The 24761-nt window shown below is 39.9% G+C and overlaps 1 protein-coding gene across 1 annotated transcript in view; it reads left to right on the top strand.

The window, feature by feature from the left end:
* Positions 1–7661: 7661 nt before the first annotated feature.
* The window catches only part of ANKRD50 (ankyrin repeat domain containing 50), a gene marked incomplete at both ends in the record, with an annotated part of 35714 nt that continues 18614 nt past the window's right edge, over positions 7662–24761 (top strand). The window contains 2 exon segments of the mRNA XM_080344429.1: positions 7662–7687; positions 7689–8171. Of these exon segments, the coding sequence (XP_080200555.1) occupies positions 7662–7687; positions 7689–8171 (509 nt within the window).

Below are 24761 nucleotides of genomic sequence, written 5' to 3'. Positions count from 1 at the left end.
GTTGAGCAGTGGGGTGAGCTGCCAGGCCAGGCAGTGTGGGTGCCTCTCCCCACCCACCGTGTTTTCCAGACATGGGCAGCAGGTCATTTGAGTTTGTCTCAGTTCTGTTTTTAGCTACAAAATGACCATCTACTACTGCTAGGGTATTTGATGCACATATGTACTTGCACAAAGGATGATGATAAGTGCATGTAAGCCTCCTCCTTTCCCTTTTTTGTGGCTGCAGGACAGATGTGTTTGACGGAGGCCACAGATCCTGGCCCTTGTTTATCAAGGAGCAGTTAATTGCCTTTTCTGATTCAAAGCACAGTAGCTATTTTTCCACCAAAGTGCAACTAGAACATGTTGTGGTGGCAGCTCTGTAATGACCCAGAAATTAATGCTGTCAGCCTGGAAATGGGAACAATTTCCTTTTCAGGGGGAATTAGAATATAGGTCCCTCCTCTCCGAGCCAAGTGTTCCAGCCACCACATTATCCTATCCGGGATCTTTTGTTTAATTTTGCTTCAGCTCAATCATTTTGTGGCCTTTGTTCACAGATATGCAGTTTCAATAGACAGGATAGATAGTACTCCTACCCAAATTACTGGGTAATGAGGGAGACTTGAGGAAGAAGTTGAAAGGAACTATTATATTTCCTAGCTATATTCTTATGTAAAAGAACATTATTGCCTTCATCTATTGAAAATCACAGCGATGATGGGAAGTCCCCGATAACTAGGAAAAGAAAGAAAAAAAAAAGGCATTATGTTCTTCTTTTAAAAAAGGCAAGAAGGATGCAGTGAACTAGATGGTCAGTCTCGCACACGAAGGACATCCTCTTAGAGACCATCTCCAGGTACGTGACGGACAAGAACGTAGCCAGGCAGCCTGCTTTAGCAGCACAACTGACTGAGTGGCTCTGCAGGTGATAACTGGCTGCTGAATGTGATCTAACCGGACCTCATCAAGGCTTTTGACACATTCCCTGTAGCATTCTCATTTAGGAGCTGAGGAGTTATGGCCTGCAGGAACGAACCATCAGATGGGTTAGAAACCGGCTGTACTGCTTGGTTCAGAAAATGGTGACTGGTGGCGCAATGTCTGTGTGGCAGCTAGTGACTCACAGGAGGCTCCAAGATCAATGCCAGGAGCTGGTGTCTTCCCAAACATTCATCACTAGCCTGGAGGATTACACATCAACTCATGGAAGAGCACTTTGCTATGCTGGTGGAGTGGCTGGCCTAGCAAATGGCAGAGCTTCAGTCCAGAGGGAGCCTGTTGAATTTCAAAACCAGACTGGCAGCAGTCTCATGAGGTTCAATCCGGAGAGGTGCAGAGCTCTGTGCGTGGGACAGAGCAAGCCCCAGCATCTCTGTAGGCTGGGATGCAAACAGTGAGGCAGCTGCCCTGCCCAAAAGTGACCTACAAACACTGCAGTGGGTCCAAGCTGAACGGGCCACCCCACCTACAGGACTTCCAGATCATTTTTGTGAAGGCATCTTATATGATACTGAGAGGCCCAAGACAAAAGTGCATCTAGCCCTAGATAGATTTTGGGACTGAGACCTGAAATATCGGTATCGGAGAAATGCCCATGTATAAATATTTCATGTGATAAAACTTTCACTATTTGCTTGGAAATTATAGAAATTTTATGTTATGTTCTCATGTTAAACTAAGTCTACACTACCTTTATTTACCATCAGCTTCACTAATTTTACCTGTCATAGAATGAAAGTATCTAAATTAATACACAATTATGCAGGAAGAATGAGTAACTTAAAGTTAGAAAAGTAGTTAAAATAACTACTAAGCAGATAATCATGCCTCAGGCCCACCCTTGTGAAACATTTATTTTTGGATGTGAATCACTGCCTACTAAAAGCTTTACCAATGACATTACGAGCTTGCTAGGATTTGCAGCTCTGCTCTCTTTGTGTGCAGAGCTGGCTCCGAGCTGGCTGTAACACGCCGGCACTCGGACCATGGGACCCACAGTGGGTCTGAGTCATGCACGAAACAGAAAATGGACAAACTGAACTAAACTGAACTGAACTAAAGCAAACAAAGCAAACAAAATTTCATATATGAATGTGATGGCCCGGATTGTGACTTCAAGTATCAGCCTCATGCTGCCTTTCTCGTCGTAATCAATTACGTTCTCTTGCCCATCAGGTTTGACTACTTTCATATCCAAATAACATCACATTGGAACTGTTAAAATACTTTAAAAACCACATAATAGTATATTCTAATATCCTGTCAAGTCATTTAGAAAGTGTAACAGACTTTCATTTAATGCACCCCTTAGGTTTTTCAGTGTTGTCATAGATTTCGTAATGTTGTTACTTTTTGTGCAATATTTTTACTAAAAGTTTCTTCTCAGCATTAACTAGTATTTAATTAGCATAAGTACAAAACCATACCTAAAACCTTGCACGACAGAAACTTCTCATTGTATTTTAAAAAGGGGCCCTGCAATGTGGCTTGGGTTAGGCAGGAAGGTTGCTACAGCTTCAGACCACTGAAGCTACAACAGAGTTGCTTTTTTTTTTGCTTTTTTTAAGATAAGAAATTTTGATCTGTTTCATCTTCTTTGTGTCTCTTTTCGGTCTTATCTGTCAGTCTTGTAGCCTGCAAGGCTGCATCCAATTATATCCTGGTTGGTTTGCCATCTATGTCAAACTGAGTTATACAAAACCACAAAATAAGGTTTGGTTCTTAACCTGATACTGTCTCATTAACTACAACATTGCACAATTGTATCAGTAATATCTGACTCTCAGCTATAATAATTCACTAGGATGATGTCATCTAAGCTGTCATGTTATATATAGGAGGTACTATGCAAATAAACTTGATAACAAAATGCCTTGCTTTTGAAAGGTGAATTCGAGGTCTTAGTTTTTGTGTACAGATGAAAGATCCTAGCCTAAGCAGCTGAGCCTCTTCATAACAATCTCTTTTTTTAACCCTTTTAACTTTTTTGAGGAGTTTTTTAACTTAAAAAAAAACCCCAAAAATCATCAAAAGTGCCTATATGCTTTTGCTTCCTGATAGTAATACAGGGGCTCAATGCATGGCCACTACCAGCCTTCACCTTTAGGTCATACATACAACCTTTTGGAAAGAAGTGTGTAGATCAGGCTTTGGATCTTGCAATATTTTGAATTCTTTGGAAAGAAAGACTAAAAATCCACCCAGTGATAAGGGTATAATTATATTGTAGGCCTGCTGCATTTTATTCTCCCCTCCCTTCCCCCTTCCTTCTTCTCCTTGACATTCCCACAAGTACTTAACGCTCCTCATGTTAGTTGTAGGAGCGATATCCTGAAGTGAAGCTTTGCTCAGTGCACTACCCACAAGTTATCTTTTGTGTGGGTAGTTATTTTGTGTCCTCTGTCCCATGCTAAAATCAAATTACCATCCTCTGCTTGCTTTTAGGATTTACGTATTAGTACGGAAAGATTAGTATTTTCACAATTATTATCTACAACTCCATTATGACTACAGTTAAATATCTCTGATTTTAGCAAACCATGCTATTATTACTCCTGCTGCAGTACACTCACATCAGATGTTGTGAAATCAGACAGCACCTTTTCATGTGAATCTGGTTTTCATTTGCCTTGGCCATCAGAAAAGCAGAAGCTCTGCTTTCCCTTGGGTCTTACCATTGTCCATTTTTTTTTTTTTTCCTGGAACATCTACCAGTCTAATATTTGTGTCAAATATCTGTCTCTTAAGATGTCAAATCTGCAATTATTTCCTGTGTTTCTTTAATTACAGTTTCTTTTCCTTTGTCAACCTCTGTTTTGTCTCTAGCCAGCTTGGCTGTCCAGACCTGCAATTTCATCACTCCAAATGCTATCTACCTCTAACCCTTTACCGTTAAAAGAAGAAAAGAGAAAATATTTCACAGTTCAAAGTCTCTTGGAACTTGTGTTAGCATCAGTTTTGGAAGTCTTGAGTTTCCACTAGATTTCAAAATGGGAGGTGCAGCTGGGAAAAAAACCCCATACCACAGAGAAGACTATTTGCCTAAAGTACATGGTTAAAAAATCCAACCAAGTAAGAAAGCTTAAAAACAAAACAGCCACACAACGTTTTCTTACTTTTAATCTTATTTCTGTTTCTCCCTCACTCCCAATTGCTTTGCGAATTTGTAATTCACTGCTTCCAAAGGTTCTTCAAACTTGTTCTACTGGTTTTCAGAAGCAGGCAGACTTGTTTTTCTAAGCTCTTCAGTATACTAAGTGAATTTATTTAATTTTTTCATTTTGCTCCTACAAAGAATCTTAGGACACTCCTTGAAGGGCCCTAAATCACTCTGTTGTAGCATATGGATATATTCAGTGTGTATTCCACAATACTTTAATTATCTGGTATATGAAACCATACAGAGCTGTGCTAAAATGAAGGCACTATTTAGCAATCATAGAGACCTTGATCCAGCAGTTAATGGAAAGGTGCCTTATCATAAATAACATAGCCACCTCCAATAGGTGCATATTTTAATGTAAACCTTTCCTCCGCTATCATGCAGCCAAAATAAAGGGACGCTCTACTTTTCTTCTCATGGGTGGAGGTGGCTTCACAGGAGCCTCCCGAAAGTGGCCAGGACAAGTTCTACCCTATTTTCACCCCTATTAAGGCCCACGTTTCCAATGAGATGCACAAACTGTAAAGGCGGACAGTCACAATTTTAAGGTGGTGCAAGACAAGGGCCAGGCTGCCCTGACCTCTTGGCTGGGACTGGTCCCTGGCTTCAGCAGCCTGGGAGACATGACTTGTGCCCATCACCAGAAGCAAGAGGGTGGAGGTAGAAGTGCTGCTTGTGTTTTGTGAGGCTGCGCTTCCTCCATCGGCATAATGAAAGTCTGGCCGAAACGGGAAAAATGAGAAAAGGCAATGGTGTGGCAGAAGGGAGAAAAAAAATGTTATTAGGCATGAGCTTGGTCAAAAAAAATAAAGATCTTGCACTGGAGAGCCTGTGCACGCTGCTCTCACACCAGCGTTGGGCTGCGAAGTGAGGCGTCCCGGGGCGGGTGTGACGGCTGGTTTGCCCCCAAACGGAACCTTTGTTCTTCGTTTTTCACATGGGGCTGCTCCCGGGCAGGGCCCGGCCGGCGGGTACCGTCGGAGCAGCGCCGGAGGGCCCGGGCCGCGGGCACCGCGTTCAGCGGCCCCCGCCCCGCCCCGCCCCGCTCAGGAGCCGCGCTGCCGCCCCCTGCAGGGCCGCGCCGGGACGGTCCCGCCGCCGCGGGAAGGCGGGCGGCCCGCGGGGCGGTCTGTGGCCGAAGGGGCGCCGCACTCACGGCCGCCGCGTTTCCGAGGGGCGCTGTGGCGCTGGCAGGCGGCGGCGAGACCTGGACAAAAGCCGGGGAGGTGGTGAACAGAGAGGGGGGCGGGGGTGAACGGATCCGCTACTCGGCGGCAGCCGCTCCCCTCGTGTCCCTGCGCCCAGGACCACTTCGCCCCAGATGCCAGGCGGCATCTGTCCCCGCCCCCGCCGCCGCACGCGCTGGAGAGGAAGGGGGCGGAGCAGCCGCCGGAGGGGGCGGGCCGGGGCGGGGCCGCGGGCGGCGAGGCGGGGCCGGGCGGAGGGGGTCAAGGAGGCGCCGAGGAGAGTACCACACGGGCTGAGGCAGCCGCGGACCGGGGCGTGGGGCGGCGGCCCTGGCACGGCGGTGCCCGGGGGCGGGAGCCCAGGGGCCTGGAGGAAGAGGAGGGTCGTGCTGCCGCGGGGAGAGCCTGGAGGAGCACAAGCGGCGGGCGGCTCAGGGGCGACGGCGGAGGTGAGTGAGCAGCGCTGGGGAGGCCCCTCGCCTGGCTGCGGAGCAGGCGGCGGGTCGTCCCTGTCGGGGCGGCGGTTGGGGCGGTTGGCGGCGGGGCGGCCGTTGCAGGGCGGTTGGGGCGGGCTGTACCTGCCGCCCCGCGCGCCGCCTGAGGGGAGCAGGGCGCTGACAGCGGCGGGGGTGCTGTGTGGTGGGCGCCGGGCTGGCAGCGGTGCCGCGCCGGGGGCCGGGCCCCCGGCGGGGTGGGGGTGCCGTGCCCGGGATCTTTGTGCGGAGCCGGGTGTGTGTGTGTGTGCGCTGGGGGAGGGGAGCGGGGGACAGGGCGGGTGTGCTCAGCGCCGTGGGTATAAGAAGCAGATGAAGGGCGGGAGAGGAGGGGGGAGCTTTGCAGCTGCTCACTTGACTTCGGGGTTTTTCACAGGAGGATGACCGGGCTGCCAGGACGCTGCCGAAGTGACTTTTGAGCCATGTGTGTGTGTGCGTGTGTGGCTCGGCTGAAAAGAAGCTGGAGCGTGGGGTTGAAGCGCAGCCCGGGATAAAGGGTTTTGTTCGGAGGGGGTGTCATGCCGGGGACGGGGCCGGGCCGTGGGGAATGGAGCGGTGACAAGCGCAGCGACGGGGCGTGAGGTGTCGGCGGTGGGGGTGTGAAACCGTGACCCTGGAGTCTGCCGGGCGCCCCACTGCCTGCGAGCCCCGAACAAAGAAGTGTGCACAGAGCCGTCGGCAGCTCTCGCATGTAAAATAAACTTAAAAAAACAACCATGACCAGCAGTAGAAAAATTGGGTGGAGGGAGGATTTGGTGATAAAACCTTGTTAGGAAGAATGTTTCTGAGGTAAAGGGATATCTTCAGTTCTCCTTAAGAGAAAAACGCAAGACTGCTCCTGTGGTTTTGAGGCCACTGTCATATCTGTGCATTGTTTTTTGTTATGGTTTTCTATGTGTGGGTAATCATACCTTGTGACAAGAAATTCCTTTAAAACAGATTTTTAGATTAATTTTATTAAATAGAATAAGCAAAAAAAAAAAAAGAGAATAAGAGCCCTTGACTGTACTCTTTGTTGTCTGCATTTGCAATTGACTGAATTGTGACTTGCATCTAGGGTTAAAAGTGCTGTCTTCTTTATTTCAGAGCTCTAGGGGAAGATGTTGTCTCTTCTGACATCTTGCGATTAAGATACCTGAGAACAGGTTCAGTAAGAATCCAGATTCCTGGAGAAGACACTTACGAATGTATTGAAATAAGAAGCTGTAACCATATTTTTTTCCTGTCATCTATACTGCATAAGAAACCATAATCTGAAGCACTTCTCAGACACCCGCCCAGAGGCATGAAGTCTGCAAAGCTTGCTGTCCAAACTGACCATTTCTTAGTAAGTGGTACTTATCCACATTTGTGGTATGTATATAGTGCTCTGAAGAAAAATCACTTTCTTTATTAAATTTCCAGAGGGAACATTTTATTATGGACAGCTTTTTTTTCTGGATGTATACCCAGACAGATTAATGCCTAGAGTTGAAAGGCGTTTAGCATACACTGAAAAGTTGGCTTCCCCTCAGTTTTTCCAGATGTATTGTCTCCCCTGTATACTGGGGACACACACAACTGCATAAACTACAGATGCAGCCATGGAGCTGTATGAACTTTTGAGCCATATGCGAAGTATTGAGCGTTGGTATCAGACACTACTGCATGATGTCAGCTGAACTGTGATGTGTTATGCTAATCGTATTAAAGCATACAAATGGAGTGACACCCTTCCTGCGAAGAGGCTGTAAAGATTTACAAGAAAGGTTAACTGATTACCTTAACCTCTGTCAAGTTCTGTGCAAGATGAACCTGTGTCTCCGACTCTGAGATGTTGAAGGTGTACTGCTGCTTATGACAAATCCAAGAGAAGAACCTTTATAAAATGGCTCAAACCAGTTTGCTGCAGGGAAAACAGTTTTACTGTAGGGAGTGGGTTTTCCACAAGCTTCAGCACTGCCTCCAGGAGAAAGCTAACTGCAGCAATAGTGTTGCCAACAAACCATCTCTTGTAGCAAATTCTGGGAATAATACCAGTGGTGTCTCTGGGAAAGGAGCTGCCTGGGGTGTATTGTTGGTAGGAGGGCCTGGTAGTGGGAAGACAGCCCTCTGTACTGAGTTACTGTGGCCAAGCTCGCCTGCAAATATACAACGAGGCTTACATCGTCAAGCTCTTGCCTTCCATTTCTGCAGGGCCCAAGATTCTGACACACTGTGTGTTGGAGGGTTTATTAGAGGTTTAGTTACACAAATCTGCCGCAGTGGACTGATCCAGGGATATGAGGACAAACTAAGAGATCCTGCTATTCAAAGTCTTTTGCAACCTGGGGAATGTGAGAGGAATCCCGCTGAAGCATTTAAAAGGTAAAAAAAAAGTTCAAAATAATACTGGAAATAAAACCCAAATAAATTCCGGCTTTTGTTTAGGTCTTCCTTCCAAAGAATCTACAATGCAGGTGGTTTAACACATGCTTGTTTCATGGCTTGTTGTCTCTTATCAGAGCTTGCAGACTTACCATGGAAAAATCAAACTTTGTCCTTATAGCTTACTTTTAAAACAAAATGTATTATTCATAGTGAATTTATTTACGTATTTATATTAATACCCTCAGTTGTAACTGGTGTTTTGGAAAGACTTTAAAGTAATTGACTTCAGAGTGAAAATTATGTGGTCAGTGGTCTTCATGTGACGTAAAGGTAGGGCAGTTCTCCTTCACAAGCTTGAAACAGACCTTTTAGGACCCTGGCAGAAGCTTCCAATGTTGTGCTCTGTCTGAAAGGAAACTGGACTAATGGATCTCTGGGTCTGATCCAGCACATCAGTTTTATGTTTGTCTAAAAATATGTGGTAGGAAGATGTTGATTAACTCCTTATGTTACTTCTCACAATATGTACAGATTATGTCAAATCTTTCTTGCTACTTATTTTAAAGTACTCTGAAGTGTTGAGTGGATCAGAAATTTATCAAGGGAGGGGGTCTCCTCGTCTCCCTCAGAAGATTGTCAGCTATCTAAGCTGTATGAAAATATGTATTTACTTAGTGTTCTCCAGCAAGCCAAAGTCCCTTCAGTATGTCACTGAGAACTTTGTTTCTGTAGGGATACCAATGTGTACGTAAGCCTGTATATTCACAGATGTTTTAGAAGAGTGCTGTTTTGAGCACAGCCTTCACAAGCATGTATCTATCAGTCTTTGTTTCTTTGGATGACAAGGAAAATTCAGAAAGGATAAGGCTTATCTCTAGCAACAGACCTTCAGTGGATTTTGTGGCTAGTGTAAAACTTTCCCAGAATATTAGTTAAATTGAAGTTCTTTAGTGCTGTGTAGTGACATAACTTTTTGTGGTACATAAGGGTTTATTGGACAATGTTTGCAGTATAAAAAAAATCCTGGTTTTGTTTTTTTTTTTTCTATCTCTGACTGCTAAGACTGGGTAAACAAGTTGAGGTTGAACTGTAGTGCTTGCTCATTGTCATGGTGGTGTAAAAGAGCCTCCCAGCTCTGATGGCTGTTAGGTCCTTGCCTGCTGAATAAACAGGATGCATGTCTACATTGTTCTCAGTGTAGTGTCTTAAAGCAAAACAAATAGTCTAAACCAAGACTAACTCTAGATTTTTTTTTTGCTAGTTTCTAAGTGAAGACACAACTTCTAGCAGCTGTTAAGGTCCTAATTTCAGAAGTATTAAGCCCTCTCAATTGCTAATGACTAAAAATTGGGTGAAATTAAGTGTCTATAAATGGAATAGCAGATTGGCCATCTAGCTTTAGGCAGTCTTTTAAAATCATGGAAGTGGATTAATCTGGTGAGTAAGAGCCTGTTTATGTTTAAAAGTCTCTTACAAGGAAATCTTACTAATTTGGTACAGGCATGCTCTCTCTGAGAGCTTGAATCTTTCTTCTATTTTAGACGTAGTTACCTTACTCCAAAGAACAGCAGTTAGATGAATGTCTTCAGACAAAAATGCAATATAGAAATATGAAAGATAATTGTGAGTCAGACTCAGCTTTTTAGGTAAGACTGCTTCTTATTAGTACAGGGTTTAATGATGGGCAGTTTGAGTATTTAGGTCAGTATACAAGGTTCTTGGTTTCATACTGGAAAAACAAAATATGACACAACATCTGGTACTAGTAGTAGTAACCATGAACTCTTATTATCTTATTATTACAGTAAATATACTTATGTTGAAGTACAACAGCTTCAGTCAAGATTTTCTTCTTTTTCTCTTCTTTATTTTCCCTTTTTTTTTCCTTCTTTCTTTTCCCTTTTTTTTTTTCCTTCCTGTATTCCTTTGCTGTCCACCTACCCTGATCTGCTCTTGAAAGCAGATGTGGTAGCTAGTCTTCATTCTCATATTTCAGATTTAAGGGAGATGAGGTGTTGGAGACAAGGTGCTGTGCTGGGAATATAAATTTTCAGCTCTGTGGCAGGGGACCAGGAGATAGCTGTTGACAGCAGTGCTGCAAGCTTGTTCTACTGCCTGTATGATACCCTGTCCACAAATACAAGGAACGTGGCAACCCCATCCCCCTTCATCGGATACCTCAATCACTTGTTAAATGAACTTTTGTTAATGTGTAAAGCATGGAAGAAAGAAACGTTTAACAAAAGCATAAGTTAGCATTTTTCATGCTTTCCAAGACTTTTCACAGAGCATTTCGGTATTCTGGTCTGGTGCGTTTATATATGCTTTCTGTGAAGTGAAAGTTGTAATGTGGAATTGAGTTCTAGGAAGACTTACCAATCATCTGATTGCCTTTTGCATTGTATAAAGGCACTGAAAAAGCATGAAGCTCTCAACTCAACATTCCATTGGTTTTACTTTATTTTAATTTTCTTTATTTAAAGAGGAGAAAGAGCTTTCTTTGAAGACACTGTCAGACTTTTGCTCTGCTTTGCACAGCTGCTCCAGACCTGGCTATGTATTCATGGCCTAAAATGGAAAGGCTTCTCTTCATATGTGCTAAACCAGATTACACTATTTTATTTTTGTGCTAATTGTCCTAGTAATAGTAAGCAAGAAAAATTTTCTGATGCCTTGTAATGTGCCAGTTTATAAACAATGTAACATTCTTTAGTAGAAATATTGAATCTTTTTTGAAGAACTTTTAAAATATGTTTTCAGCAACCCTGATGGTCACAATGATACATATGCAAGTGTTGACCTAGAAAGTTAAGACTTTTCACCTCTGTTTGAATGTCTTTTCTTAAAAGTTTCTCATGTATTTATAATCATAAAGTGCTCTAAAAATTCTTTCATTGGTGGATTTTGTATATTTGAATAAGCTGAAAGGGCTTCTACATACAAATGTATTTAACAAGCAATTCTTACTGCACTGATAGCTGAGGGGAAGAACTACTACTTACAGCACCACTTCTGGGGCACTTTTCCCACACATGCAGTTCTAGAGCAGAAAGCAGTCTTAAACATAAGAGAGAATGCTGAAGCCTCACATTCAAATTTTAGGTGGAAGTGGAGCAGAAAGTATAAAGGAAATGGCAAAGAGTGTTACAGACTCTAGAAGTGAGAATACAGTATGTCTTAAACTGAAATAATTTAATCAAACATGTCTGTTAGGCTATTCTTCTCTATTTAAACAGAAAAGTTAAAATCAGAATAACCCAATTTTACCATCCTATCTCTAGTGTTGTCAATAGGAGTTGTTTTTGGTTTTGCTGCAGCAAGTTTATACTTCCAGTGATTAGTAGGAATACAGGCAGCTATTCAAGACCATGAGGACATAGAGGAACTCTTACATAAACCATGGATAAGGCTGAATGTGCACACTAGTCTGTAAAAAGATGTGTACCCTTATGATCCTGCTTCAGACAGTAGGGCAAGGCAGGTATCTCCCACATGTGCTACAGTTAAGATTAGTGTCAGAAGGCAGAGCTTGGTTAATTCACAGGACAGAAAATAGTCTGTACTAGAAGTGTAGACCTAATTTACCCTGCAGAGTTGATTTATTTTGCAGCCAATGCTTTGAGTTTGAAAGATATCCATGACCAGAGCTCATGAATTCAGAGAATTTAGAAATGGAACAGCTGCCTGTTAAATAACACAATGCTGTTAAACTTGCACTGAACTCGCCTTTAGTGTGCGTTGGTGTAGTACAAACTTAAAGCAAAATTTGAATTTTGCTTGGGTGAATTGCTGAAATCAATAAATCCCTAAAAATAGTGAATTTCCATATCTCCCAGCAGGTTGCTGCAGATGGACCTGCTTTGCTATCACTCACAGATAAAGTTTCTTGCCGTCTTCTGCATGTCTTTTCAAGAAACTTCACATCTTGTGAGACTTTGCACATACTTATTTCTCCCATACTGAATTGGGTCAGTGATGTTCAACTGTTCGTTTGTTCTGGTTTTTTTAACTTGTGAAGTGTCCTAAAGTTTATTACTAAAGTGTATCTAATATATTACTTCAATGTGAGATGGTCACATCCAAGAGATTTATATTGGGGGAAAGATGAAGCTATGAATTAAGATTTCCACTTATTTGCATTCCTGAAGATGCATTCCCATGCAAATAGCTGTCCCTGATCAGCTGGGACCCAGGAGAAGAACAATTTAATAGGGGAAAATAAAAAAAAAGCTGCTGAACAATTTGTGATTATATAAGAACTTACAAGTTTTATATAAAACTATAGAAGTTTTATCAAGCTGATGTGTCAGAGTTTATTGCAAGGCAACAGTAAACCATGGCAGATACATCTTCTTTACTAAAAATGAGTATAGTGGAAACTGTACCACACAACTTAAGTATCTTTTTTTTTCTTTCCAGAACGGACACCAGTTTTATTTTTTTTCCTATGCACACTGGTGCTAAATTTAATGTCATGGTTCCTTTTGCAATTTCCCAGACAAGCACAACTTTTCTGTTTCTAACTCCTGATCTCTGATTCGTATATTTGAAAAGAAAATCCCCAGAGAGTTGACTAAGCTGAACAGGTGACAAGAGACATGCGCACCAGAACTTTAGAATAACACTAATAAAGAATGGTTGGATGTTGCTGTTTCTCTCTGTTGCTGTAACACGCCCTAGTGCTCTGTGAAGCTGTACCAAGTATTTGTGGTATAGTTCCTGTGTGTCTGAGTGCACAACAGATTTGCATTGTCTTGGAATATGCCCAGTAATGTTAAGTGATATTAAATAGTAAAACAGTTTTATAGTTCTCTAACATATGCAAATATCTGTAGACTTGTTTGTAAAAAGTGTGAGAGGTCATGTAAGGTTTTATGCTGACTGCAAGTTTGAAGCGGGGATTTGTGTTGATTAAAATTGAAAGCCTTCTTGTATGAGTCATTGGTTTGGACAGTGTTAAAGTACAGCAAATCTTATGCCAACAGCTATTACCTATGTGAAGTTACTTTTACCTCTTTGGAGGAGAACTCCAAAGGATTGAGCCTGTGATGTTTGGTATTTGGCAATATGATGGAAAACTCATAAACAGTGGAGTAAAAAAACCAGGATTGTCAACCAATGCTAACAAGCATTTCCTCCTCCCAGGCCCTGCACCTGTATTGGCTTTCCATGCTACTATTTTTTTTTCCTTTTTTCTTCCCTGTTTCAGTCAAGAGTAGTGTATCATCAAAAAGTTGTAAAGTGCAGGTGGTTTAGAGAGCCTTTACCGTTATCTAAATGATAAGAGGAAACAAGTTTGATTTCAAGTTTTAAGCTGTCTGGCAATGTAGAAAAACACAGGTTTGTTCAGCAGATGTTCTGTGACAGTTGTCCAGGGACTTTACATCTGCAGTACTAAAGTGCCATCTTTCTTGCTGTTTATTTAACATAGGTTAAGGAAGAGGCTTAGAAATTGAGTTGTACATGGTAACAGATGAACTATGAAGAAGCTGTTCTTTTTGGAACTCCTTGTATGATCTTTGAAACCAGTAATATAATTAAAATCACTGATTGTGTAGGCTTTACTGAACAATTAATTAGTGAGCTTTTCACTGTTTTGGAGTAGCTTATTCTTAATTGAAAAAACTTAAATGATTTTTGGAGTAAATATGAGAAGTTGAAGGCCAGCTTTTCTTTATTCTTTCCTCTTCTGTCCCTCTTTCCTGCCCTCCCTGGCCGCCCCCATCTCTTTTAACTGTTGACTTTTGCATTTTCTTTAGCTAACAAAGTTTCAAATCCACTTGAATGGCTGAGGCTAGGGATTAATTAGAGTATCCTGACTTTCATGGAAGCAGAAGGGGTTGGTCTTTGATATGTTACCCTACAAACTTTGAGTTGTCTTTGCTAGTGAATTAACCACAGCACATGCATCTGCTGCTGTTTGCAGCTGGCAGAAGCATGACAAGGATGTAACTTCTGACTGTTTTGCTGGCACTCAAAGTTCAGTGACTGCTGTGAATATTATAATAGCAGTATTAATTGTGTGATATATCTTATACTTTCTTTTTTTTTTTTTTTTTTAATGAAATGGATTTAGAAGTCTGGTTTTACCATGAGCTTAGTAGGGTTTGAAAAAAAAGATACACTGAGAGGCAGCACATCAGATGCAGTTACAGACACCTGAACTTGGGCTACTGGCAATGCAAAAGCTGCTGGGATTTCTACCAATTTGTTCTGTAAGACATTAGTAATTCAGTATTAAAGGCATCACTTTTTTATATAAAAGATTACTTTTCTCACCTAAGTCTCAAAGACTGGGAGTGGTATGTGCCTTTTTCTCTAATGCTCTCCTTTCTTCTGGTAAGGACTGCTACACAGTCTTTCTCTCTACATCTGCAGCTTCGGTAGAGTTTTGATAGCTGTAGCTTTGCAGTGGTTACAAGAAGGGTATGAATGTATATCTTGTCAGGCTCTCTAATTTCACAGAGTTATAAATGGTAGAAACAAAGCCGAGGACTAACCATCCCATTTCATGTGAAGAAAGATCTGAATGCATAATGAATTAATTTACAAGACCCTATAAAGAAGGAAGTTTTTAGATTTCCAGTGTGTTTATTCATTTATCATGTGTAAAATTCAAATGTGCAAGTGACTGATTTTTATCTCAAGAGAGAGGTTTGGAAGGGGACCTCAGAAAATAGAATCTATCTTCTCCGGGTAGAAGAAACCAAGTCTGTTAGAGAGATGCATGCTTCATCTGCTCTTACACTTCACAATTCTTATTAGGAAGAAAAAAAAAATATCCATACATCTAACCTGATTTTTTTCTTGCTATAATCTAACCTTGTTACTACTTATAGTGTTCTCCAGAGACCTGGAGAATAGATTCTTTTTTTTTTTTTTTTTTTTTGGGCCAGCCTTTTACATATTTGAATGCTGCTTTATTCTCACCTTATCTTTAAATAATTCCAACTTGTTAGGAGCCATAACCGTTTTTAATTAAAAGCAAGCTCAGATATGAAGCTGGTTGGTGTTTGGTATCTTTTTGTAGACTTCTTGTGGTGCATTGATGAGGTATTCAAGATCTCAGCACCTGGAGCATGCTGGAGAAGTGCAAGCAGAGCTCTAGTAGGGGAGGTTCTCCACAGTCTCTCCCATGTAGAGTTTTGCTGTTTCTAGTTTAAGTTTGAAATTCCACAGAAGCTGGGTGTTGGAACCAAGCTCTCCATTCTGTGTGATTTAAAGCTAGATTCACAAAAGGATTTAAGTGTTTCTGCTTTTTAAGAAACTTAAGACTGTCAAACATATAGCCATAACTAAACATGAGGCACACATGCTTCTCTGTCACTGGTAGTACTATGTACTCAATCATAATGTAATAATTACAGTTTGCTTCAGTATCTCATTTCTGGTGAATAAAGTTTGTGTCAAAAATATGTACCTTCAACATCAAGTGTCTGAAGTACTTTTTAATTTGAAAAGAAGTTTACTAATCAAGATTTTTTTTATTATTTTTAAAACATTACAACTCCTATGGGTTTCATCAGAAAGGCTGGATGGTTTTACAGTCTTCAGCTCCTTGGTAGATTGATGTTCATACTGTGGAGGCTTACACTTAGGGCTTGTGTACCAAGAGACATAAAATATTAAAAATAGTAGACAAACTTCACAGCGCAAAGCTTTTATGAGTCTTTATAGGAAGCAGCTACATGTAAGCTGATATATGCAAAATCAAAAGATCTTTTATGATCTAATGAAGAAAAATGGTGAACAAGACAGCTTGCATGAAAGAAGTAAAAAACACTACAAAAAAAGTTTTGCACTGAACCTTAACTCCTTAATTTCCTGTGTGGTAGTGTACCGTGAAGAGGTGAACAACTGCAGTGTATTAATGCTAAAAATGAGGTAAAATGCTACTGAATTTCAGTGTAGCTTACTAGTTACAAGAGTTCAAGTACACAATTTCTGTGCTTTCACTTTTGTGTGGTTTGACTCTGTTAATTTATTATTTACATATTTGTCATGTATGTTATAGGGACTTCTACTAAATACAGCACTTATCTACATTTTGATTCTGCACTAACATTATTTATTTTATACTCAAATGATAGTCAGACACCAACTGAAAATCATACCAAGTCATGGGTGACATGAGAAACTGTTTTTGTAAGAGCATGTACAAGAAGTTAAAAAGAATCTGCCAACTTAGCTTGTGTTTCCAGCTTGATAAAAGTGAAGTTGCAGAAGATAAAGTGGTATTTCATAAACTCACTCTTGTGAGAGCATCTTGACTCTGATGGAGCTTCTGATTCCTAGTATGTCATGTAATGTAAAACTAATGCTTTAGACTTATAACTGACACTAGATTTCATAGAAGATGCTGTGTTCTGTTGCTCTCTTGACTATTAGAAAGTTGAGCATTGCCTGAGGCTCAAGTACTTTGTGGCATGTTTCTCTTTAGGCTTTTCCCTTAAATGTGTGGAGTTAACGGGTCACATAGCAAGTTGTATGTTCTTCTTTCATTGTATGGAAGCAAAGCATACAGACTGAACATAATACCATTTAAGGTTTTAACCTTTTCAGTTTAAATTACCATAAGAAAGTTTCCCTAAGGCATTTTAAGAATGAGAACTTACATAGACCTTTTTGTCTTCTACTTGTATAGGCATTAACATTTTGCCTTTAATCTATGTGGCTCAGTCTTAAACCTTACAGGTTTTCCTATAAGCTGTTTAGTTAGATGGACCTTCACAGCAATTCTCACTTGTTAATTATTTTCCTTCCCTCCAGTTTTCTATGCACATGTTCATAGCTTGTGCAAGGGTTTAATTTTTTTTTTTTTTTTTTTTTTTCCTGCCTTTTTACTGAAAAAAAAGAAAAGGGTTTGGTGGATTGTGAAGTAGAATGGACTTAGTGTGTCTAGTATACTGGGAAAAGGTAATATTGAAATATCACCTCCTGAAACCGTTAGTGAAGCAATGCATTGAAGAGGTTTCGGTTTCTTCTGCGTGATGATGTGTACAATACGCTGGGGATGGTGTGAAATCTCTCTTTACTTAGGAGCAAGAACGTTTTTTAGAGTTAATGCAGAAACACTTAATGATTGAAGAATTACTGCTCAAAAATAAATAATTAAGATAAAAAAGGTGAGTGTGATTAAAAACAACAAGAAACTATGTTGAAATAAGGATTGAGTTGTAGATAGGTGTTCAAAGGTATTGCAGAGGAGGTGCTGCAAAGAGCATAGATGGGTAGGTTGCTGGAACAATTGATAACATGAAAGACAAACCGAAAATGAGATCAAGAAAAGAAAGCAAATGGGGAAAACTACATAGCTGATGGAGTGAAAGGGGCAAAACCATTGTAATCAAATTCCTCTTTATCTTGCATGTTTGCATACGCCTTCACACAAAGCAAGAACTAAAAAGTCTTTATCATGGATAGAAGATGATCAAAGTTTTTGGCTGTTCTGAATGCTGCTGTCTAAGTTGACAGGAGTGGGAGGAAGAATGCGAGTAAAGGATCATATGTGAGTGAACTATCAGTCCAGGGCCCATCAATGACATCTTTTCCTTGTTTTTTTGTTTCTTTGTCATGTACCAATAAGAGTTGGTAATAGTGGTGTGTGTGTGGAGCAGGGACGATGAGCATGTGGCTGTTCAGATGCAAGCTTGTGTGCTAAAGGTCTGTGATATCTTAGCAGATGAAAGAGATGAGGAGGAAGGGGGCATGGCAGCATCTTATTTAAGGTTATTTGCAGAATTATGGAGTCGTCCTAGAAGAAAGAACTGTTCAGAAGAAAATACCAGCAGTATATAGACAGTAATGAGCAGATATAAATTAATCTCTTGAGGAAAAAACTGTTAAGAAAGGGATTACAACATGATTTCCATCTTAAAGCAGTTAATTAAGAAATCTTGCTTTAACTACATTAGCTCTCCTGGAGTGTTGGTGAGCATGATACAATCACTAAGCTGTCCATCCTTTTTCTGCACTTTCATGGAGTTCAACAGGACATAGGAAAAACCTCTGTAGGTAAAGTGCAGTTGATGCACAGTAAGAGAAATTGTGTCCTATATGGTTCTGAACTATGAAAGTGGTATCAACTCTGTGTTCTCTACCAGATGGAAACTTAAATAGTCAACAACACAAAGAATTCAAGTAAGAATGTTATGAACTCTGTTAACGTGCCTCACTGTTGCACTGGTGTGAGTGATGGCAGTGGTACTGACACATATGAGTTTTGACTAGTCTAGAAACACTGAACTAAAATTTCCAAACTTGTACTGCACGCTACTGATGATTTATGTGCATCAATTTGCAATTTGGTGTTGGTTGCTTTATTCTGTGTTGGAGATTGATGCTTCTGTTTTAGATTATGATAAAGTTGCCATCCACAGTAAATATTTGACATATAAATTGGCTGGGGGGAGGGAGGGGAAGAGAATGTAGTTTCTGTCTCTTGTTCTATTGTAATTAGGGCTAAAAATAGGTCTTACTAAATATAAAGGTGTAGAATCAGTTCCAAAGCTAAATGCATCACTGCTGTAAGATAATGGAATCAAGTTCACATGGTGCTAACCTAACAATGTTTTTTTTAAAGTAAATTACAGAGAAGATATTAGAATCAATAAGAGTTTTACAGTCAAATTAAGAGAAACTATATCTGCTTGGGGTTGGAGGAGGTGAAAAAAACAAACCAGGTGGTAACTAATATGAACTCAGGGTGATGCAGGAGAAACATATGCTTTGGTTTCTACTTTGAGAAGTACAGGAGAATAACTTTGAATGGTGCACATGAAAGCTGCTCCATCTGTTGCCTCTCCAACTAAGACAGTGCAAATGTTAGGATAGTCCCTTTTAATTGAGAAAATACAACGGAAAAAGATATGTGGTAACACAAACACAGGAGGAGAGCTGTCTTAGGTGCTTGACTAGTAAGCTAAAATCTTAAGAACTTTTCATCTGGTATTTGTGCAGAGGATTTTTCTGAAAATGAGGTTGGACAGTATAATCCTGCAATCAGTTCAACAGTTGAAGTGTGGGATGCTTTATGATGATGTGTAAGAAATGAGAAATGCAGGTATATAGCAACTTGATTAGGGAATGATAGAGATTTCAAAATGTATATTGTTGTTCTAGCCTGGTTCCTCTGGGTAGGCAATTCAAGCACCTTGTTTTCTGAAGGAACAGTTTACTGCTGGAGTAGCCACTGCAGCACCTCTTCTTTGCACTTCCTAACCATTAATGTATTTTTTTTTTCTTCTCTACTCAAATATGTAGGAAAAATCTAATTAGGGTATTGTCAGACTGCACTGCAGTGATAACGGTGACTGTTTTTGTGTTGTGTGAATTACGCTATTGTATTTTCTTACATGGTCATGGAAGAATAGAACGTAGGGCTGGCTGGACAGTGAACTAGAATATAGGCTGAAAGTGACACGACTGAATGCATTCAGTGTAGTTTTCTACCTGTCTCATCTGTTTTTTGGGGGTTTCTTTTCTTGTTGGGTTTTTTTTTTTTGGTGGCTAACATTTCTCTCATACAAACAAATACAATCGTATATATGGAGAATAATATCTGTTTCTTCAGTTGTGTTTGTGCTCTGCATAAATTGAGACACAAGAAAGAAATGGATTTTGCCTGTGTCCAAAAAATAGGATAATACCAACAACTTAAAATGCTGGTAAAGCTACAAGAACTTTGATTCAGTTGTATACTAATGTGTTCAGGTAACACTACTCATAGAAGAATATATATTTTTGTTTAACAAATAAATATTAATTCTTTTATGGCTAATGAACCAGCTAGTTCATAGGGAAAACTGAAAAGACTATATATTTCTCTTTGTTGTACCTTTGATTTCATAAATGATTTTAAACTAACTTTGCAATTTTAATACTACTGTTGCATTTATAAACTTGTTAGTTATTCTCATTGTGGTACCCTACCCTTACATATTGCATTTCAGCCACAGAGTTCTGAATGTTTAAGAAGTATTTATCCTGACTTTACAAGTATGGAAAATAAGGTGCAGTACTGGTAATTCTCTCATTTAAACCCAAGAATTATTTAATACAAAGAATTGCTTAATACAAAGGAAAGCAGCCATTTCACCCCCCACCTCCCCAATAAAAAAGAACTTTTCAACAACACCTGGTGGATGACAAATCCCAGGGGTAAATATAAATAATAGCAACTTAGACAACAGCTCAAAAACTGGAGGTGGAGGAGGAGGGGAAATAGGATTACTCATATAGGGTCATGGGATGGACAAAGAAAAGTGAAGTAGTTAATCAAATGCCTTAGGTGTCTTTATACTAATGGGAAAAAGATATGGAGTACTAACAAGCAGAACTGGAAATATTAGTGCACAGTCAAGGTTGATTTAAACGCCCTGAAAGATCTGTCAGGATAACTTTTATGACTGGTACGTTTAAAAAAAAGTCTTGGCTAGGAGTTGCTTTGTATATCCATCCTATGCTTGCTAGTAGTTCTAGAACAAAGAAGTTAAAGCTACTGAAAAATCTGTGAATAAAAGATATACGCTACACATGGTGCTAGTTTCGCATGTATCATATCTACATAAATGTTTCTTGGTAAAAGTGTTATCTTTTATGGACTGTAAATACAACTACCTACAATCTACCCTACTAGATCATCTTGCCTATCTAAAAGTTTACCTACTTTGAAAACGTATAGTACTTCTCAATAACTAAGAGAGATTCCTACACCTCTAAACCATGCCTTTTCTTAAATACTAATGTTTTACTCTGCCAAACCAGGAAGATCATGTTATCTGAGTTTCTTTAAGATATCAAATGGAATTATCCAATGCATAAAATTTGGACTATAATATCTATATAGTTTAAAAATTTGAATAATGTAACAAATCTGATATGAGTATCAACTGGGAAAGCATGATATAAACAGGTCTGTCAGTGACCATATTTCCAATGTCGAAGAAGAGAAAACATCTAGTGGGAAGACACAGATTTGCTTTGATCAGATTGGAAAGAACTAGCTCAGAAAATGATAGGAGACTTTTGGAGACAGTGACTATGAGAATATCTTATATGCATGATGTTTAGGAGAGGAGGAGAAATAAGGACAAACTAAAAACTGTGGACTTGGAGATGCTGGTGACCTCAGATAACTTGTGGGAAAGATCTCATGAAGACAAGTATGAAGAAAAGAAGGAATTATCTGCAAAGAACACTGAGATCTTAAAGCAGTATCTTAAATATCCAATTTAGTGAAACTGAGCTCCCTGTCATTAATGCGTTAGACTCTAGAAGGAAGACTACAAAGAGAAAGTAGATCAGCTAGTAAATATGAAAGTAAAAGAATAACGTGAAAATGAGGGCAAAACTGAAAGTTCAAGGGGCATTGTTTGTGTTTCTGTACATATGTTAGCAGAAAGAAGTTATCCACCAAGTGTTGGTCTGCTATTCACTGGGGCGGAAAAACTGATAGCTCTGACAAAGCTGAAATGTTCAATGCTTGTGTAAATTGTCCTTTCTTAAAACCAGTCATTTTGCAGTCAGACAGCTAACATAATTAAAACTAGCAACAAAGAAGTAAGATTACAGAAAAAAAACATAGCCTGGGCAAATAAACCCCAAACACATAAAATAGGTGAGATATTTACAAATTGTTCAGCCTATGGACTGTTAACTGATTATCTTCAAAGGCCAGGTTATCTTTATCAGGATGGCAGAAAATTCAGACTTGAAAGAAAAAGATGTATATTTAGAGCCTTGCTTTAACAAGGGACAAAAAGGCATTGGGGATTTAGAAGCACGTCAGTTGAAATAAAAACTGTTGGAACAAATAATCAGATAAAGTATTTGCAAGCAGCTGGAAGAGTTGAAAAACAGTTAACATGGGATGACATGGTTTGGTTTCAACAAATCTAATCTTTTTGTGAGAGACAGTAATAGAACTTGTGGATAAGGAATAACCGTAAATGTAATTTTGACTTCAGAGAGGCATTGGTGCTTACATGACTCATTTGGCTACATGCAAAAAAGACCTGAGTAATCATACCTAAAGAGTAATTATCAGTCATTCATTTTCAAACTGACATAGCACATCATGTTGGGTCTCACAGAGATCTGTCCTGTCGCTGTCTCTTTTCAATGTGTTTCTTAAGGTTCTGGTTGACTGAGTAGAAGGAGATGTTCATAAATTTTGGACACTACTGGCTTCTTTAATTACTCTTATGTTATTCATGGCACCCAAGTAATAGGGCAAGAAGACCCAGCTTAAATTGCAGGAAAACAGGTTAGGGTTAGACAACAGGGAGAGGGAGAAAACGTCACAATTATAAGAATACAGAAGCACTGGAACAGATTGTGTGAGACACAAGAGTATTGAACACTGGAAGTCTTTAGGAGTAGCTTAGACTAATATCTCTCAGGGATGAGAGATTTAGGGCTGATCTGTGTGTAGGCAGGGAATTGGACTTGGTGACCTCTCTACTACCAAAAAGAAGAACTGGGAGAATTTGTCTAGAATAAAATACTGCTTTATATTACATGTTCAAGAAAATATTTGCATGGTTTTCTGTCTTCTCCTTCTCTTTGCCTTTGGTAGAAATACAGGTTTTTGTATGTCAGACTCTGAGTAGTTAGAACATATTGTATATGTTAGCACATATGGCAGATATATTCCATTTAGAATTATGTAAAGAGAGTCAACCTGCTCATGGTAGCAGGTGTGAATGGTTTTCAGCTATAGTTGTATGTCCTTTATAATAGCTGAGATGTTTGCAAACTGTTTGAGGCAGTCCAACTATTGCACCAAAATATTTGCTCTTAAGGTTTCTATTTTCTGAGATTGAGTAAATCCAACAGGAGATCTGCTGGTAATACTTCATAGACAAAAATCACCTATATATTTGTATGAAACAGTAGGAGGTCCAGCATGCTCTGTTTATGTGTGACCAATGGTGCTGGTTCTGTCATAAACTCTGCTTTTGTCTGTCCTGATGCCCTGGAGCTAGCTTTTGTGCTCTTCTTGTGGGACTGCAGTCTGCTTTACAATTACATATGAAATTCAGGTTGCTACAAGACATTGCAAAATCAGGTATGGAATTGCACAACAGGATTTGCCTGCTATTTCCAATTCAGCACTTCTGAAAAGACCAGACCCTAGATTTGCATCCATGTACTGTACCTAGAGCTTCCCTAACAGGTGATTCTCAGCTTGTTTTTTTTTTCTTGTTGTGGTGTTTTTTGGTTTTGTTTTGTTTTCACTCCTTTCTGCCTCTTCCTTCATAAGACTGGGTAGAACTTCCTTTGTGTAGCTGGGTAGAACTGCTAGAGCCAGTTTGTCTTCCTGTGCAGCTTGTAAATAAGTAATTTGTTAGAAACAATAATCTCTATTACACTATAGTCCGTGAGTATGTATAATTCCAGTATTGCGCTCTGTCAGAAAGTTATAATCAGTTGCAGCACACTTAATCACACTGGAAAAATTACAGAACAGTTACCTTAGTAACTTGATCAAATCTGTTACAATGCACACAGGTGTGCCCACGTCAAACTGGGTAATTTCATGTTCGCCCTATGCTGTATTTTGCAACTTTTGAAGTGTAGAAGTGTTCTGTGCTTCACAGCCCTTGTATTTCTTTAATATTGCCACTGTCAGTTAAGGGTGTTATATGTTTTTCGGGATGTTAATTACCAGTATGAGCAACTGGGCAATCAGTATGAAGCAGTGGCCCATGGTATGCATGCACAGAGTGCCAAGAATTGGGGTGGTATGGTACAGAAAGCAGCTATTTAATTTGACCATTAGAATTTCCCTTTTAATCATTAGCCAGAATCTATTATGAGGCAGGTAAATAAACTGTTTACTGTCAGTTATCTGTAAGACATAAATACCTTGTCATAGGACAAAGTAAAACTCACTATCTACAAATATTACTGCAAGTAGCGCATAAAGATACCTTGTTTTCTCTTCCTGTGTGAATATATCTGCTGAAAGTCTTCTTGGAAAGAGGGTAATATTTCATTAACTGAGCAGCCCAAACTTCTGATTTTATTAGAAGTGAAATTTACCTTTTCCTGTTTTATTATGACTTATGCCCCATATGCAGTTTGGAAAACAAAAGAGAAAAATTAAGCTACTGGCATTTGTCTGGCTTTGCTGATGCTTCTGACAATCTTTAACAGTTTTATCTTCACTGGTTTCATTCTTTTAAATGCAAATTTGAAACTGTGGTGGCACAGCTTTAAAGGATTGTACTCAGCTAACCAACCACTGGATTATTGTAATCTGCAAATGAACATGTGTCTGTAAACTCATGAGGCAGTGGGGAGCAAGGTGGAATATTTGTTGTTACTGGTGAGAATTGAAGTGCAGATGACTAAAAAATGTGGAGTTTTGCATTTTTACCATCTATTCTTATTTACATTATATACATTATAAAGCTTTTATGTTTGTCTGCTCATGAAAGTAGTGAAATAGATTGTATAGATCTGTATAGATTTGTGCTCTTAGGTGCATACGTCCTTGAGTATCTTGCAATGGCTTGGGCTCCCCTCCGTCATGTCTGTATAACACAATTCCTTCCCCTTCTGATGTTATGCAGCACCTCC

This window comes from Nesoenas mayeri, assembly GCF_963082525.1.
Source record: "Nesoenas mayeri genome assembly, chromosome: 4".
Classification (NCBI taxonomy): Eukaryota; Metazoa; Chordata; class Aves; order Columbiformes; family Columbidae; genus Nesoenas; species Nesoenas mayeri.
This window is presented reverse-complemented; position numbering and strand designations above follow the sequence as displayed.